At 44.4% G+C, this 16,500-nt stretch overlaps 1 protein-coding gene across 1 annotated transcript; it reads left to right on the forward strand.

Moving 5' to 3' along the window:
- The first annotated feature begins 3,692 nt into the window (after positions 1 to 3,692).
- LOC133895256 (beta-glucuronosyltransferase GlcAT14B-like) lies at positions 3,693 to 9,033 on the forward strand. The gene is made up of 4 exons (XM_062335416.1): positions 3,693 to 4,713; positions 5,612 to 5,687; positions 5,800 to 5,915; positions 8,350 to 9,033. Exons 1-4 carry the CDS (start codon positions 4,068 to 4,070, stop codon positions 8,913 to 8,915), a joined length of 1,404 nt encoding a protein of 467 aa, XP_062191400.1. The 5' UTR covers positions 3,693 to 4,067; the 3' UTR covers positions 8,916 to 9,033.
- Positions 9,034 to 16,500: the final 7,467 nt, after the last annotated feature.

The raw sequence follows: 16,500 nt of genomic DNA on the forward strand, positions 1-16,500 counted from the left end.
GTTGGGAGGGACTGAGGGAGGACCGAGGTGGGAACTGAATGGGGTGGCGACGGGAGAATGACAGGTGGGGCCGGGATAGCAGTGAGAGAATGCGTGGCATACAGTGGGCCCGGGATGACAGGTGGGTGTGGCGCGATGACGTGGGATCTGCTCGTTCGCGGCCCACATGTCAGTGTACGGATCGGGGCTTGCGTGGTATGCGACAGTTGCGTGTTTCTTTCCGCACCTCGCTGAACGATGGGCTCCACTTATAGTGAGCCCACGTGTCTGTGATACGTGTATGAAATGTCTGCTGTGAAGTGGGGATGCGCGCGAGGAGGTGAGGCGCTCGTGTGGTGGTGGGCTCCACCGCTCCAGACAGTTAAAGGCCCATCTACTTCGTGGTGGGGCCCAAACATGAGTCATTAATCCATATGGAGCGTTCAATAATTGACGAGCGAACAGAACGCGAATCATGCCACGTGACCGTTCTCTTTTGCTTCTTACGTGGGCCGACACATGCTCCTTTCGACCCGGCCCATTTTTTTGGGCCCAGTTCGCAGCTTGAGCTGAGTTGACCGAATTCTACCAGCTCTTCGATCACGATTTTTTTTATTTACTAATTTAGCAGAAATATACATCTGCTTCAGAAATTTGCAAAAATGATATAGCAGGCCGCTTGTGTGTGCAAAGATTCAGAAATATTTCTCTCCCACTTAAAGAGTGAGAAGGGTGTTTTTTATTTGTATTTTCTACTCCAGAGATAGTAAATTTTATATAAGACAAGATAGGTTTTTTTTTTAAAAATGTGTATAAGCAATTTCATTGGATAGTAGGATCCAATATTTTTAATGACAGATAAACGTGGATAAAAATGTTTAGGGTTAATACAAATTTCATGGTACATGATTTAAGGATAATAGAATATCGGAGATAGAACAAAGAATCTACTACATTGAGCAAGGATATTTCACCATTTGGCTGCAATTAATTATGACACCCATGACATAAAAATTACACACATGCATCCTCTTTGACCAATGTCAGCGATAGAGACATAGTAAATTGGTCCACGGGCATCGCGATAAGTCCTCTGTCCTACTACAGGTGCTACAACAACCTTTCAGTCGAGCTACTTCTAACCTCCACTTAACAAAAATTCTAGATTATTGCCTTCTCCATGTACACATCATATACATAAAGAACATACTATTTTATATTATTCCCTGCAAAAACAAGTTAAGCATAGAATTGAATTCTAACAACGCGATGTAATCACGCTATACTAAAAGTTCTACGCTTGGACAGTACAATGTAGATCGTATCTATGAAAATACTATGAAAATTTCATCAATTTGATCATATCAAGCAGATTATGAGACATTCAGAAACACCTCTATTTTCATATTAAAATGAGAATTCAAATGGATTTTTGCCTTTTATAGCGGTCAAGCATTTTTTGCCCTCTCAATAAACGTGAAATCGCCCTGGCCAATGGATCACCTTTTGAGAGGTAGATTTTTTTTCTTTCTAAATCTCGCTTTTTCACTGAGTAATCAATTTCCTTAGTTCATCAGAACCATGATTCCCATGGATCACTTATTAATTGAAAGATTTTTATAAAGCTTGCCCTCTCAGCAAGGGATCCATTTTTTGTCTCGATGGTAGCTGTGCAAGCTACGGTGGTAGGTTGTGGTCTCTCCTTACACTCTAGTTGGGTGATGACATTGATTAGCCCCTCACAGGGGAGCCCTCTGAAGTTGTGACAGACGCTTCTTTATGATCCTATAAAACGGATGCATATTTTTGTTAAATTAGAAAATTAATATATCTGTACTACTTAAAAAAATGTGTAGAGCGTCGTTGTTCTGCTTCTATTCCCATTTCGCTCCGCGATTCCCATTCCGCTCCCACCCATCCCCGCCGTGCAATTTCCATTCCTAGCCACAATGCCGCATCGTCGCTCCCCCACCCCCCCCCCTCTCACCCTCCTCCGTCGCTCCAATCCCTCATGCAACTGCCTCCTTCGTCCGTCTCCGCTCCCCTTCCCTCGCCCGTTCCGCTCTCAAATCCGGCCTCCCCTTCCCTCCAACACCAGGCAACCCCATTGGATCCACGTTGCAGCAACAGCGACCGCTGTCGGAAAATCCGCCGAAGGGCCGCGCAGGACCTCGCCTACCCCCTCCTCAACCTGAGCCCGACTGGAGCCCGCCGATGCTCCTTCTTCTTCCCCATGGCCGGCCGCATCCACCAAAGCTCAACCCCCTCCGTCGACCCGCCTCTCCGGCCACTCTCTGACCGAGCCGACTCCACCACGATACCCCCCTCACCGAGGTGAAGCTCCCCAGCCTCTTCCCCCTCCCTCTCTCCCTCTGAATCGCGCCGTTGCCATCGTGCCCCACTTGCCGCTGCCATGGGCTCGCCGCTGACCTAACTCCGGCCAGTCCATGCCGTCGCCGACCCCCAAAACAGGTTCTCCGTCTCACACTAGACCTCCTTGTACCACCCGTCGGTCGAACCTCGTCGTTGTTTGCCGCCGACGAGCGGTCAAAATTCGATCAACGCCAAGTCCCCTCTCCCCATGTGCTCGGCTCTGGGAAGAAGAAAGAAAGAAACGATGGCTTGGGCTTGGGGAAGAAGAAAGAGGAGACTGAGCGGGCCAGCCTAGGAAGAAAATGAAGAGAAAGAGAGGAAGGCGGCCTGGGCCTCTACCCAGCCCAACCGAGAGAAAAAAGAAAGAGGGGTGCCTGAGCTTGGCCCATTAGAACATAAGAAGCTTTTTTTTCTTTTGTATTTATGTGTGTATACATTTATGAATATATACAAGTATGTACGATATACTACCTAAGATAAAATGCAGACGAACATATTACACTCTTGTTCATATCTCTATTACTTAAAAAAAAAACTATATTGATTTCTAAAGCTTTCATGGGGTCTACCCTCCCCTCCTGTGTGGGTCCTACAGCCTCCCACATGCTCTTTTTTTTAAGTCCCACGTGCTCTCGTAGCTTCACGCGCCCTCTCGCATGGGTCCTACGTGCTCCCGCGTCTTACGTATAAAGCACATGCATCATACTAGAATTCAAATGGATTTTTGTATTTCATAGCAGTCAAGCATTTCTTGCCCTCTCAACAAGCGTGAAATCGCTCTGGTCAATGGATCACCTTTTGAGAGGAAGATTTTTCTAAATCTCACTTTTTCATTGAGCAATTAATTTTCTCAGTTCATCAGAATCGTGATTCCTACGAATCGCCTATTGATTGAAAGTAGCTGTGCAAGCTACCACGATAGGTTGTGGCCTCTCCTTAGACCATCTCTAACCATATTTCCTTCATTTCGTTTCCTTCCCGATTCTTTTCTCCGTTCTCATTCTCTTTATTTTCTCTCATCTCCAACAGCTTCACTTCAAGGGAATCGCAAAGGGAAAGGAGAGAGAATCTCGTCCTGAAGGGAATGATATTGAAAATCCTTTCGTGACAAAAACCGTGAAAAAAAACTATTAAAACACTGAAAGAAACAAAAATTACTTCACAACGAAAATCTAACCCCTAAAGAAAATCCTTGGTTGGTTTTATACTGTAGTTGGTGATGATATTAACCGCTCCCTCACAGGGGAGCCTTTAAAATTGTGACATACTTTTTTTATAATTCTTTAAATGGGACGTATATTTTTGTTAAATTAGAATATATATTCTTCAATCGCTGTCACTGCAACTGCTACCAACCCCCTCCTGCTGCTGCTCATACAGAACTTCAGCTCAGCTGCTACCGTCCGCCGGGATCAGCTTGGCCGCGCCGCGAATTGGTGAGGCTTCGCGCCGCGAATTGGTGAGGCTTCGCGCCGAGCTTGCGGCCCGCTTCCGGACGGCGCCGGAACGGGAGCACAACGCCTCTTCAAATTTCTAGCCTTTTCCTCGAGGATTCTGCTCCTTCTGAGCGCATCTGCGGTGCAGATCCGGTTCGTCTCCGTGAGCAATCCCCTTGCCATCGAGATTTCGCCCAAGAAACGCCCAGATGATCCAAAAAATCGGATCTTTTGAGCTTCGCTTCAGCTGAGGAAGGAAGGCACGAGCTTGCCGAGGGAATGAGGAAGAATTGGGGGCTCAGCTCCGGCCCCTCGCGGCCGTTCGCTGACCGCCGGTGGCTCCTCCCCTTCCTCGCGAGCCTGCTCGTCACGGCCACTCTCTTACTCGCCGCCGCCTGCGGCCTCTTCTCGCCGCCCTATCCCGGCGGCGGCAGCGGCGGCGGGGACGCCTTCCTGTTCGACGTGGTCTCCCTCGACAACTGGGACGAATCATCGCCGGGCGACGGCGCTCAGCTGCTGGACGATGACGACGACAACCCCGACAATGCCGCCGTCAACTCGGACGACTCCGACGCCGAGCCGCCGCGGATCGCATACCTCCTTGAGGGCACCAAGGGGGACGGCCTGCGGATGCGGCGGACACTGCAGGCCATCTACCACCCGCGCAACCAGTACATCCTGCACCTGGACCTGGAGGCACCGCCGCGGGAGCGGATCGACCTGGCCATGTACGTCAAGGGCGACCCCATGTTCAGCCAGGTCGGGAACGTGCGGGTCATCGCCAAGGGCAACCTGGTCACCTACAAGGGGCCGACCATGGTCGCCTGCACACTGCACGCCGTGGCCATCCTCCTCAAGGAAGGGCTGGAGTGGGACTGGTTCATCAATCTCAGCGCGTCGGATTATCCGCTCATGACACAAGATGGTCAGTGTTATTGAGCTGCACTTTTTTTCTTGATTTTTCTGGAGAGGGCAATCTTTTCTGTCTTGGCAAGTGGGCATCTCAATTTACACAGTTTACCAGCAGCCACCGTTTGTTTTCGAAGCCTGGTCGATAAAGTTGCTGATGGCAGCATTAACATGTTTCATAGGATCAGGTTTAGTATAGGCACCATAGACCATAGTAATAGATTACATCCTCCTACCTGCATTAGTCGCATTAGATTTCTTTTTGCATTATCTTTGCATATGAACACCTGTTAAGTGTCAACAAACTGAGCACACTATTTCACTGATGGTAACCTAGTCCGTTCACTCGATATTTCCTAAGTTGTCATCTTGAGAAACTCTCGGTGATTTGTTTTAACTACTTGTCATAACATGGTTCAATTTATCCATACCTCGAATTATATAGAATGAAGATTTTTGTGGATTTCAAACCTAATGCGAAAATCCCCAGTTTCAAATTTTCAATAGTATGCGTGTTAATTGTCATAACATGGATCAAGTAACAGGCCTCAAATTGTTTTTTTTTCTAGAACACACAAAAGAACTATGTATCTTTGTTTAAGAAGAAATAGTTTTGGCCACGGACCATTACAGCACGAATGATTACAAATGCCTCCACAACCAATTACAGGCCTCAAATTGTATAGAATGGACTCTTATCAGTGAGATAAGAGGCACATATACTATTTTTTTTATAATCTTCAGACATCTCTTCATGAAACAATTTTCACATGGAAAGGCAGTGCTAGCATCAGATGTCATCATTGATTCTAGATAGCCCCCTATAGTGAAGATTGAATCGTCATACCTAAAACAGCAACATAACAATGGAAGTTACTGTACTTATACGGTTAAATGCTATTGTTTTTATGCAGATATACTTCACGTGTTCTCTTCTTTGCCAAGAAATCTTAATTTTATAGAGCACTTTCAGCTATCTGGGTGGAAAGTGTAAGTTTCATTGAATACTTCATTATTTATCAATTGGTTCACATCGTTCAACATGCTCTGTTTTTTTATTACACTCTTTCCTTTTTCTGATGTTTATGTGGTTTCCTCACAGGATTCGAAGGGCAAAACCAATTGTTCTGGACCCAGGGCTCTATCTATCAAAAAAGTTTGACCTTACCATGACTACTGAGCGGAGAGAATTGCCTACAGCTTTCAAATTGTATACTGGTAGGCCTGGTTCTCGATTGTAATATTTTGCACTGTATTTCTGAAGCTATTAAATCCATAAAGTAGTGATGCATTCATGTGATGGTTGGCATGGGTGTGGGTGTGGGTGTGGGTGTGTAGCCACTAACAATTACACATACTACTTTGCAAAATAGTTTAACCTTCAAGACCTGCGGATTTACAACCAGTTAACTACAAAAAAGAAAAGTTTGAGCACAATAATTCATGGTAGCAGATCCCGAATTTCATGGTGGCAGATCCCAAGCACCTCTTAAGCTAGCCGCCTATTGCTGTCTCACCACCGCAGGACTGCAATTTCTTAAATCATCTTGAAAAAATAATTGTAAATTCAAAATTTTGGACCCTATCCATATTTTCTTTTTCTTTGTGAACTCAGCAGTTCTTCAGACTATTGCTATCATCTGTTAATGCTTGTGTAAGGTGACACTAAAGAGTACTTGAAAGTCAAGAGGACTATGGAATAGACTCGAGATATGCCTGCATCGCTTCTTGCTTTCCACTGTGTCCTCATGCCCTCCTAAGTTTGTAGTGTAGTTATCAACTCTCCTTTCAATGAGCTTGAAAAAAATAGTGGCTGTCTGTCTGCTGTATTGAAGTATCAGTCTGAAGTTTTTTGGTCAACATATTTGGACCGAGCCCTTAGAATTTGGATATGCTAGGTTTTTTTTTAAAAAAAATGGTCAATTGTTTTGATTGGCCATGCATAGGACTCATTTTCTTTGTTTCATCAGTTGATGTTTGTTAGAGTAAACATCCACCGGGAGGATAGCTGGACGGCGTCAGTTGCCAGGGAGGGATTATACCATATATTAGGGAGACAGAGACAAAATATTAGGGAGACAGAGACAGAATATTAGGGAAGACTTAGATTAATTCTTCTTTTCTTGATTACAAAGAGTGGCAGCCGTGTGCCTTATACAGGCCTACAAAAACCTCATTGAAATCAAACTCTACTTATCTCTAACTCATATCTGATTTAAACTAATCGATATCTAATCTTATCTCTAACTGAATCTGATTCAAACTAACAAACTAATCTAACTAACCATGTTGGCAACCAATCTAATCCCGTGCTACAGTACCGCGCGTGAACAGTAATTCCAGCACATGACAGCTTCACCCCTCCTTGCAAGATAGCTCGTCGTCGAGCTGTGATGGCGGCCATAGCGGCGTAGATCTTTTGTCCGCGCGTAGCAAATTTTTCCAGTTGATGACGTCATCGGTGACACAACACAGTCTCGGATCTTTTGTGGCTGGAGATTGTAGCAGATCATGTGGCCGAGTTGAGCTAGATTGGTGCGGCTCGGGCAGCAGCGAGCTACGGCGTGTGGCGGCAAGGGGCGGCACGCGACGAGCGGTGGCTGGAGGTGAGTGACGGTGTGGCTGGCGGTGAGGAAATCAGTGTGGTTGCGGATCGGGCAATGTTATCTGGACACCCGTGTCCAAATTTATTTGCCGAATCGGACACCTCGAGTCCGTGTCGGATTCCGACACCCGTGTCGGATTCCGAGTTGTATTTCGCGTGTCTAAATTTTCTTTGCCGAATTGGACACCGGAGTCCGAGTCAGATTCCAACACTCGTGTCCGTGTCCAGGTAACACCGGGATCGGGTGGAACCGGGCGACAATGTTGAAGGAAGTGGATGGTGTGGCAGGGGCAGCAGCATTGGGGAGGTGCCCGTCGGCACAGTGGAGCGGCTGTTGAGGTGGTTGCCGGCACAAATGGTGTGGCAGGGGCAGCAGCAACTGGTTGGTGCGGCTGCGACGAAACAGGTGCCCAATTTGCTTGCAGAACAACCAATTGGCTTGTTATTTCTGAGGTTTTCTTGTCAATTACTGCCAAGTGCAAAGCCATCTCGCCCATTTGCTCTATCATATCGGCCACAAGCTTAATCAAAGCTTCAATGGCCTGCGAATTGGAGCCCTTGCTGGAGTCGGAACCTTGCATCTCTGATACCAAATGTTAGGGTAAACACCCGTCGGGAGGATAACTGGGCGGCGTCAGCTACTAGGGGAGGGATTAGACCATAGATTAGGGAGACAAAATATTCGGAGAGACTTAGAATAATTCTTCTTTGCTTGATTACAAAGGGTGACAGCCGTGTGCCTTATATAAGTCTACAAAGACTTCATTCAAATCCAACTCTGCTTATCTCTAACTCTTATCTGATTTAAACTAACCGATTTCTAATCTTATCTTTAACTGAATCTGATTCAAACTAACGGACCAATCTAACTAACCATATCGGTAACCAATCTAATCCCATGCTACAGTACCATGCTAATGAAAAAAATCTTTATATAAGTTGTGAGGATTTAAATGTATGCATCTTGACAGTCACATCTAACATTCCTTTGTTTCATCACTCTTAATGCATGTTAACAGCATGGCCTTCCTCTTTTTTGATTCACAGGTTCTGCTTGGATAATGCTCACAAAATCCTTCCTCAAGTACTGCATATGGGGTTGGGACAATCTCCCACGGAACCTCCTGATGTACTATGTCAACTTCATCTCCTCGCCAGAAGGCTATTTCCAAACTGTCATCTGCAACTCCGATGATTTTTCGGGCACTGCAGTAAGCCATGACCTGCACTACATTGCTTGGGACTACCCTCCAAAGCAGCATCCACTGATCCTCTCGATGAAGGACTTCAACAAGATGGTCAAGAGTGGCGCACCATTTGCACGGAAGTTCCCCAAGGATGACAGGGTCCTGGACAAGATAGACAGTGAGCTTTTGCACCGCTCCGAGGGCCGGTTCACTCCTGGAGCGTGGTGTGACGGGAGCTCTGAAGGAGGGGCTGATCCATGTTTGTCTAGGGGTGAAGACTCTGTTTTTGAGCTTGGTCCCGGTGCTGAGAGGCTGCGAGGCCTGATGAAGAAGGTGCTTTCATGGGATTACCGCAACGGTAGCTGTTCGTCACTTGCTTATGATCAGACGAAAAGAGATTGGTATGTTCCTAAAAGTAAAGGATAATTGTGATGTCTTGCTGTGCTTTCTTGTAAATGCAGCACTTGATCCCTTCCATTGAAATGAACACTGATGAATGCAACTTGTTGACCAAGAAAAATGTTGATATCTTACTATTGTCACATATCGATATATGACCTAATATAAGAGCAGTGATCTGACAGAAATTAACCATGACCGAACAATTGGATTTTTCATTTTTGCTATGTCACTCTCATGCAAATTAGAAAATTAATTCTTCTTTCTTCTGTTCTATCTGTGGTCAACATCTCACTTTGCACCTGTTCTTGTACCTTGCACACTATCAAATTGAAACAATTTGGACTGGACCTGAAGTATGCAAAAAAGAATGTCTGCCTGGAATTTTTCTTCCTTAGACTGAATCACCTGCATTCAGAATAATGTGCTTTTTCTTTTCCAATCGGAGATAATTCTGTCTGTCTGGTTGACAGCATCCTTCATGATTCATAGCATTTGTATTGCCGTAGATGTAGATGACCTGAAATGTTCAACAGATGAAGTGATTTGCTTGCCACTATCCATCATGAAATCTTCAGCAGAACTGTTCCCAGGTTCAAAATTTGAAGGACAAACTGTCAGTCTTATACTGAAATGCTGGCAAGCTTGGCCGATTGTTGGACTGTGTGACTGGCGCACACATAATTCTTGCAAATCTGTGGCTGCGTCACCCCTGAAATTCTTGCAACTTTTGTCCAATTCGCTTGTCATATACGACATAGAAACGGTCTCAAATGCACACCTTTGGCTATTAGCTTTTCTAAGTACGTTTCCACAAAAAACAATAAAATTATAACGATATAGATATACTTGAATGTGAACCTATTATTATTTATAATTCTTATTCGAGGAATCAAATTGCTCTGATGTACAGCACTGATCGAAGCTATAAAGGTTTAACTGCACGCGTTCTACGTCTATTTTCAGTTGGAGGCAGTAACATCTCTGACTCGATCGGGTAGCCGTTCATCACTGGTATTTAGGTACTGCTGCTTTTTGTCCTTGATAGCACTTGGCACAGGGACAACGTATGACAAAAATCTGCGTACGCGGCGCGTCGTCTGGACACACGGATCATGCTCTGGCCGGCCGTAGCTTTCCGAGAGCTCTGTGAGTGGACACATCAAGAGCTTGCAGGATCATGGCTGATCTCCGTCTCCGGCCTACCAGCTGACGAACTAGTGATTGGTTCAAGAGTCCAAAGGATCTTGGATTCACTAGCTAGGATTAGTTAGGGAGAATTTTGGTTTCACGTGCTCATTTTTTAAAAAAATACAAAACTTTATTAATTCTCATCGTTACGTATGAATTTAACAGGAAATGATATACCGCTTTTTGGATTAGTCACTTATATGCCATTGTAAAATCCTTTGTTTTGTCACTTGCCAGGTAAGTTCGGACCCACGTGTTAGCAAGACAATTCGTGACGAATGCGGCAAATATTCAATTGGCATATAAGGAATTTCCCTTTCCCATAGGCTTCCAAATTCCTACTATCTGAATCAGTTCACCAATGGACTGCACATTCAAACTTATGCGCTTGAGGTCTATTTGGAGCGCAACAATCTTATAATCATTTCACATGAAACAAAAGAATATAATTTTTAAAGAAAAGGCACCTTTACAAAAGAAAAGGTCGCCAGCAACTTTCTGTACTTGTAACGAAAAATCAACGCCCACTTTTATTCCTCCTAATTTTAAAGAAAAGAAATCTGCATTAGTAATACTTTTATTCTTATGCTCCGTTTTTGTCTCCTCATGTTAACTGAAAAGGGAACCTGATTTTTCTACACAAATCTGAGCGTCAGACTAGCTTATGTGAAGTTCGATCTTTTAGGTATTGACAAGCGTTATGTGATCCATGGCACCACAACGACTACGTGACAATGTAATTCAACTATTATCACACGCCAAATTTCTGAAAACGATCGTGAAAATCTGTAAAAATAATCTAAAAATCAAGGTGCCCAAGGTTAATCAAGCTATATAACGTTTGGCCGAACATGTGGTTGTTACAACTTTCGCCAATATGCTTACAATCAGAAACAATAAGCATATCTTCTGTCCGTTCGTTTAAAAAACCAATCAGAAATATGACAATATTCAGGGGCCGCCACATCTCGCAAGCTCCACATTCATCACAGACACACACCAAAGCTGCCGATCGAATCGACTTTGGAGTTAAAAATGGGTTCTTTTTGTCTCTTTTTTGTTCTGGTAGAAAAGCGATCGAGTTCATCTTTCTCCTATCAATTCGTTGGCAGATTATGTGCAGGAGCCACTTGACATTGTGCTGCGTTCTTCATGATCTAGCTTTTTGACAGGGTGATCTATCTATCTATCAGTCCAAAACCACGATCGAGTCAAAACAATCTTAACTACGAGATTTTGTTTCCTTTGCGGAAAGGCAGATCCTTGCTGTGAATCGCGTGTCAAGTTTGACCTCCGGCCATGGAATTCGGCCCCTGTTTTGCCCTAAATTTATTGGATTTTCGATTGCATGATAAGCAAGTAGGCTGCAAAGCTGATTTCACATTTCGACCGACATACTCTCTACCTTAATTTATCCCCCATTCATATAGGAACACAATGTTTCATGCCATTCACTTAATCTCTATGGTCCAACTTGCTCTACGAGTACATCTCTATGGTCCAATTTGTATAATGCATGAATAATTTTGCAGAAATTACATACATATCCTCAAGTTCCAAAATATAGGACATGTCTATACCTTAGTATACACTTTTTAAGGGTCACGTTGAAACTTGGGTTAGTTGGGTTATACTGTTGTAGCAACATGCTGAGTTTTTCGTCCACTTAATTTTAGTGGGATAATTCAGTTGTCACTTTAAGAAAGTGACAATTGCTGCTGAGAATGACATGCGAATCACACTGAGTCTGTGTATATGAGACAAGATGACAAATGAGCGATTGTCACTTCTTCATAGTGAAAAAACCGAATACCCCAGTTCCAGTGCATCTCGCTTGTGCCATCAGTGACAAAAGCAGCGTGGCCTCCTTACCTAAGAAGGCAAACGGGTAGAAATATGTACCTATTTAATTTGGCTATCCATAATGTTTCCCTGACTCCTAATGAAGATGAAATTCAGAGATCATCCAAATAAATACTTAAAAGTGCTGAATAGTCAATAATCATCAAAAGCCCCAACACACTGCGGATGTTTCTTCAGAACTAGGCAGAAGATTTGTGCCTGGAAGGTTCGTGCGACCTGCAGTTGGATCTACCAACTTGACTCCCTGCTAACCTGCCCAGCTTGTCCATGTCACCACTTTATACCTTGCAATGCGAGTACACTACGTGCAACACTCTCTCTTCCCCTTGACTTTTCGATGATTTTCTAAGGTTTGTCTTCTGACTTCCCTCGCTTTCTTCTTCAACTCCGTGTCCCATTTGGGATGCAAACAACGATCGCCCACAGTTGACAATTAATAATGCAAAGCAGTATCAGTGATGGAAATCCAACAAACAAAGGATTTTGAGCACATAAAAAATCGACCCCACCGGCTTGGCTGCTTGAACAGTGGCGGCCCACGTTGGGTACGGGTGTACCCATGCACCAAATTCTTTTATAAAAAGTTGACTATATATCTTTGTAATAGTTATCGATATTAGTGTTGACATATATGCCATAAAATGAGTATGTATATAATTCCAATCATATAAATACAATAACTGAAAAGAGAGCCACCTATACACATGGTAGAACAAATGTATATCTGAAAAAGGACAGTATAAATACCTTTCATGTGTATCTTAAACAGCCTGATTTCAGAATATAGCATATGAGCAACTACTCCAAAGGATGACAGCACATATGAAAAGAAAAACTTTATTGCTCTCAGATTTAAGTCAAACAATTGACCCCAAGACTTAAAAGTCTTGCCCCCTAATTGTTCTAATGATCTCATCAATGATTGGGCTATTACTAAGATCTCAAGTAGTATTTGTAGCTTTGACAGATCAACAAATTCTAGCACTGGACAGTGATAATTGAGTAACAGAGGGTCTAAAAACTAAATGTCTAAGTCAATGTTATTCTCACATGTATTCAGAAATTAACATGTATATACAATGACCAAAATTCAGTGACATAAGCCTTCTCTGAACATATGAAATTACGAGTTCAGAACTGAAGCAAGGAGACCACAGCCACTGAACAGAAAGAACGCTATCTGAACATGTATGAAATTCAGAACAGGATCACAACCAGAGCCGAACAGCTCACATATCCAGTGCATCACAAGCCTAAACACTATTGTACTCAGCTAATAGCCCAATCTCAGATTATTCACAATCATCACAGAGCATAGTGCTGACTAGAAGGAGGAGAAGAGGATACTCACAGTGAAATTCGACCAAAATCGAAATTAAGAGAGGCTAGGCACGGCTCGAACGCCGCTGTCCCAGAAAACCTAGCACCCGCCGTTGCCGGCAACGTGAAGGAGATCGGAGATACAAAGCCAACAGCTCTGCAATCGGCACGAGCTGGCGAGCCTAAGCGATACAGCTCCGGATTCCAACAGGAGGAACACCGTCGGCCGTCACCACCGAGCGCGCAACACTCGGTCCAGCAAGCAACAGCCAACCCAAGAACAGAGAGATGCAAGTCACTTCCTTTTCCTCTTTTCTATCTCTTTTCTCCCACAGATTTGAGAGGAAATCAGCCCCCAAAATATATACGAGAGACTCACCTGGCTCCCATATCCGGATGAGCACTGATCTCCCTCAAAAACCGGCCTCAATCCACTCCCTTCTCCTCATCTCGCACGCCTCAGATGGAAGAGACAGCAGGAGAATCGGAAATCCCAACTGAAGCTACCGCCGCCGCACTCTCCAGGGAGAGCACGGGGTCCTTCTCCCCTAGGGCAGAGCCCTCTCTGGAGATAAACGAAACCGGCGGGCCATGGGCCGAATTGGACTTTGGACCAGCAGAGAGAGAGAGAAGAAGCAGGGAAAAAGGCCCAAAGACAATTTCCAACAGGAAAATCCCAAAAGTGACAACAATCCCCACCAATTTTAATGTTGGAAATACCGGTTTAATATACAGGTTTTAAAGAAACATGTACCTTTCGAGTTTGAACACATTACCGATCCATACAAACTTTAGCCCACACAGGTAGAGGAGGACAAAACCTTGATCCTCCACCTTGGTGTGTGGACCTCCATTCATATAGCACCCTGTACGAGGCTGCCTAACTTTCAGCTCTCAGGTTGGACTTTTATGGTCATGTCCAGGTATCTTATTCATGAGTGCCACATAGAGAAGTACCCATTTTCTCTATGATTGCGACCACACAATCACACTCATATAGGTGAATTCTCCTAGATGTCCTGTAGGACGACATCTATTGCCATATGGCACATAATTCATTAAGAGCTTAAAAGCTCAACCTCTCCTACAGAAGAGCGATGCAGCAAATGGGATCAATTGCTCTTGTATCCACACAGCTTGTTTTCCTAGAGCCTAGTTCACAGGATCTCCTATCTTCTAGGATAGGTTACTGCCAACGTGAACCTTTTCAGTGGGTAGTAATCCCATTCCTTTCGACGCTGCCTGAATAACTGTTTTAGCCATTCCTTTGGTGAAAGGATCTGCAAGGTTCCTTTCAGATTGAATATAATCCACCGTGATTATACTCATCTCTAACGCATGCCTTAGCGACTTGAGTCGCCGTTTTATGTGCTTCGAAGACTTCATATTGTCCTTCCTACTCTTCACCTTAACCAGAATGGTTTGATTATCGCAGTAGGTGAGAACAGCCGGAATTGGTTTATCCAATATCGGCAGGTCAGAAAGGAGTTCTCTAATCCATTCTGCCTCTACAGCTGCTGAATCTAGCGCTACTAGTTCAGCCTCCATCGTGGAGCGAGTAAGGATGGTCTGCTTAGATGACCTCCACGACACTGCTCCGCCTGCTAGAGTGAACACATATCCACTCGTAGCCTTCATGTCATCCGAGTCACTGATCCAGTTGGAATCACTGAATCCCTCTATGACTGCAGGATGGCCAGAGTAGTGAATTGCAAGGTTCTTTGTCCCCTTCAGATACTTGAGAATCCTCTCCAGTGCTATCCAATGATCATCTCCTGGGTTGGACGTATAACGACTCAACCTGCATACCGCATATGAGATGTCAGGCCTAGTTGCACTGGCCAAGTACATAAGAGAATCTATCACCTGCGAATACTTTAACTGGTCTTTTCCATGGCCTACATTTTTCTTCAGCTTAGAATTTGGATCATAGGGCATGGCTACAGGCTTACAGTCTATCATACCAAAACGTGTAAACACCTTATCCATATAATGGGATTGACTGAGAGTTATCCCATTCTCACCCTTTAGGAGCTTGATGTTTAGAATTACATCAGCTTCTCCCAGATCCTTCATATCGAAGTTCTGAGATAGGAAAGACTTAGTCTGGTTAATCATTTCTATATCTGTCCCAAATAGCAATATGTCATCCACGTATAGACACAGAATGACACCTCGACCCCCACCATAGCGATAATACACGCACTTATCGGCTTCATTGACACAGAAGCCGACTGAAGTCAGTGTAGTATCAAACTTTTCATGCCATTGCTTAGGGGCCTGTTTGAGACCATACAATGATTTGATTAGCATGCAAACTTTACGCTCATGTCCTGTTACCATGAATCCATCTGGCTGCTGCATATAAATCTCCTCATCCAGCTCACCATTAAGGAAAGCGGTCTTGACATCCATCTGATGCACAAGGAGATTATGTGAGGCTGCCAGTGCTAAGAGCACACGGATAGTAGGTAATCTGGCTACAGGAGAATAAGTATCGAAGTAATCCTCTCCTTCCTTTTGCGTAAAACCCTTAGCCACTAATCGGGCCTTGTACTTTTCTATGGTACCATCGGGTCTCCGCTTTCTCTTAAAGATCCATTTGCAGCCGACCGGCTTGCAGCCAACTGGGAGGTCTGCTAACTCCCAGGTTCCGTTAGTGATGATCGAATCCATCTCACTACGAACTGCTTCCTTCCAGTACTCCGCTTCTGGTGAAGCGTATGCCTCTGAAAGGTTTCATGGTTCATCATCCACGACATAGGTGACAAAGTCATCTCCCAGTGATTTTCCCGTTCTTTGCCTCTTGCTCCTCCTAGGTTCCAGATCAGGAACCGTGTCATCAGCACTCTGAGGAACATGGTGATCAACTGAAAGATCATGGGAACTAATCTCCTTTGCTCGCATTGGAAAGATGTGCTCAAAGAATGTCACATCCCGAGACTCCATTATTGAATTAACGGCAATGTCTGAGACCTCGGAATGGACCACCAGGAATCTATAGGCTGAGCTCTGGTGGGCATACCCTAGGAAGACACAATCGACAGTCTTTGGTCCTAGTTTCCTTTTCTTCGGCAGGGGAATATGAACTTTGGCCAAACAACCCCATGTACGAAGATAGGACAGATTGGGTTTTCTCCCTTTCCATCCTTCATAAGGGGTTACCTCGCGATTCCGAGGAGCCACCCTGTTTAGGACATAATTTACTGTGAGAACAGCCTCACCCCACCATGAGTTA

The sequence above is a fragment of the Phragmites australis genome, chromosome 16 (genome assembly GCF_958298935.1).
Source record: "Phragmites australis chromosome 16, lpPhrAust1.1, whole genome shotgun sequence".
NCBI classification, from domain to species: domain Eukaryota; kingdom Viridiplantae; phylum Streptophyta; class Magnoliopsida; order Poales; family Poaceae; genus Phragmites; species Phragmites australis.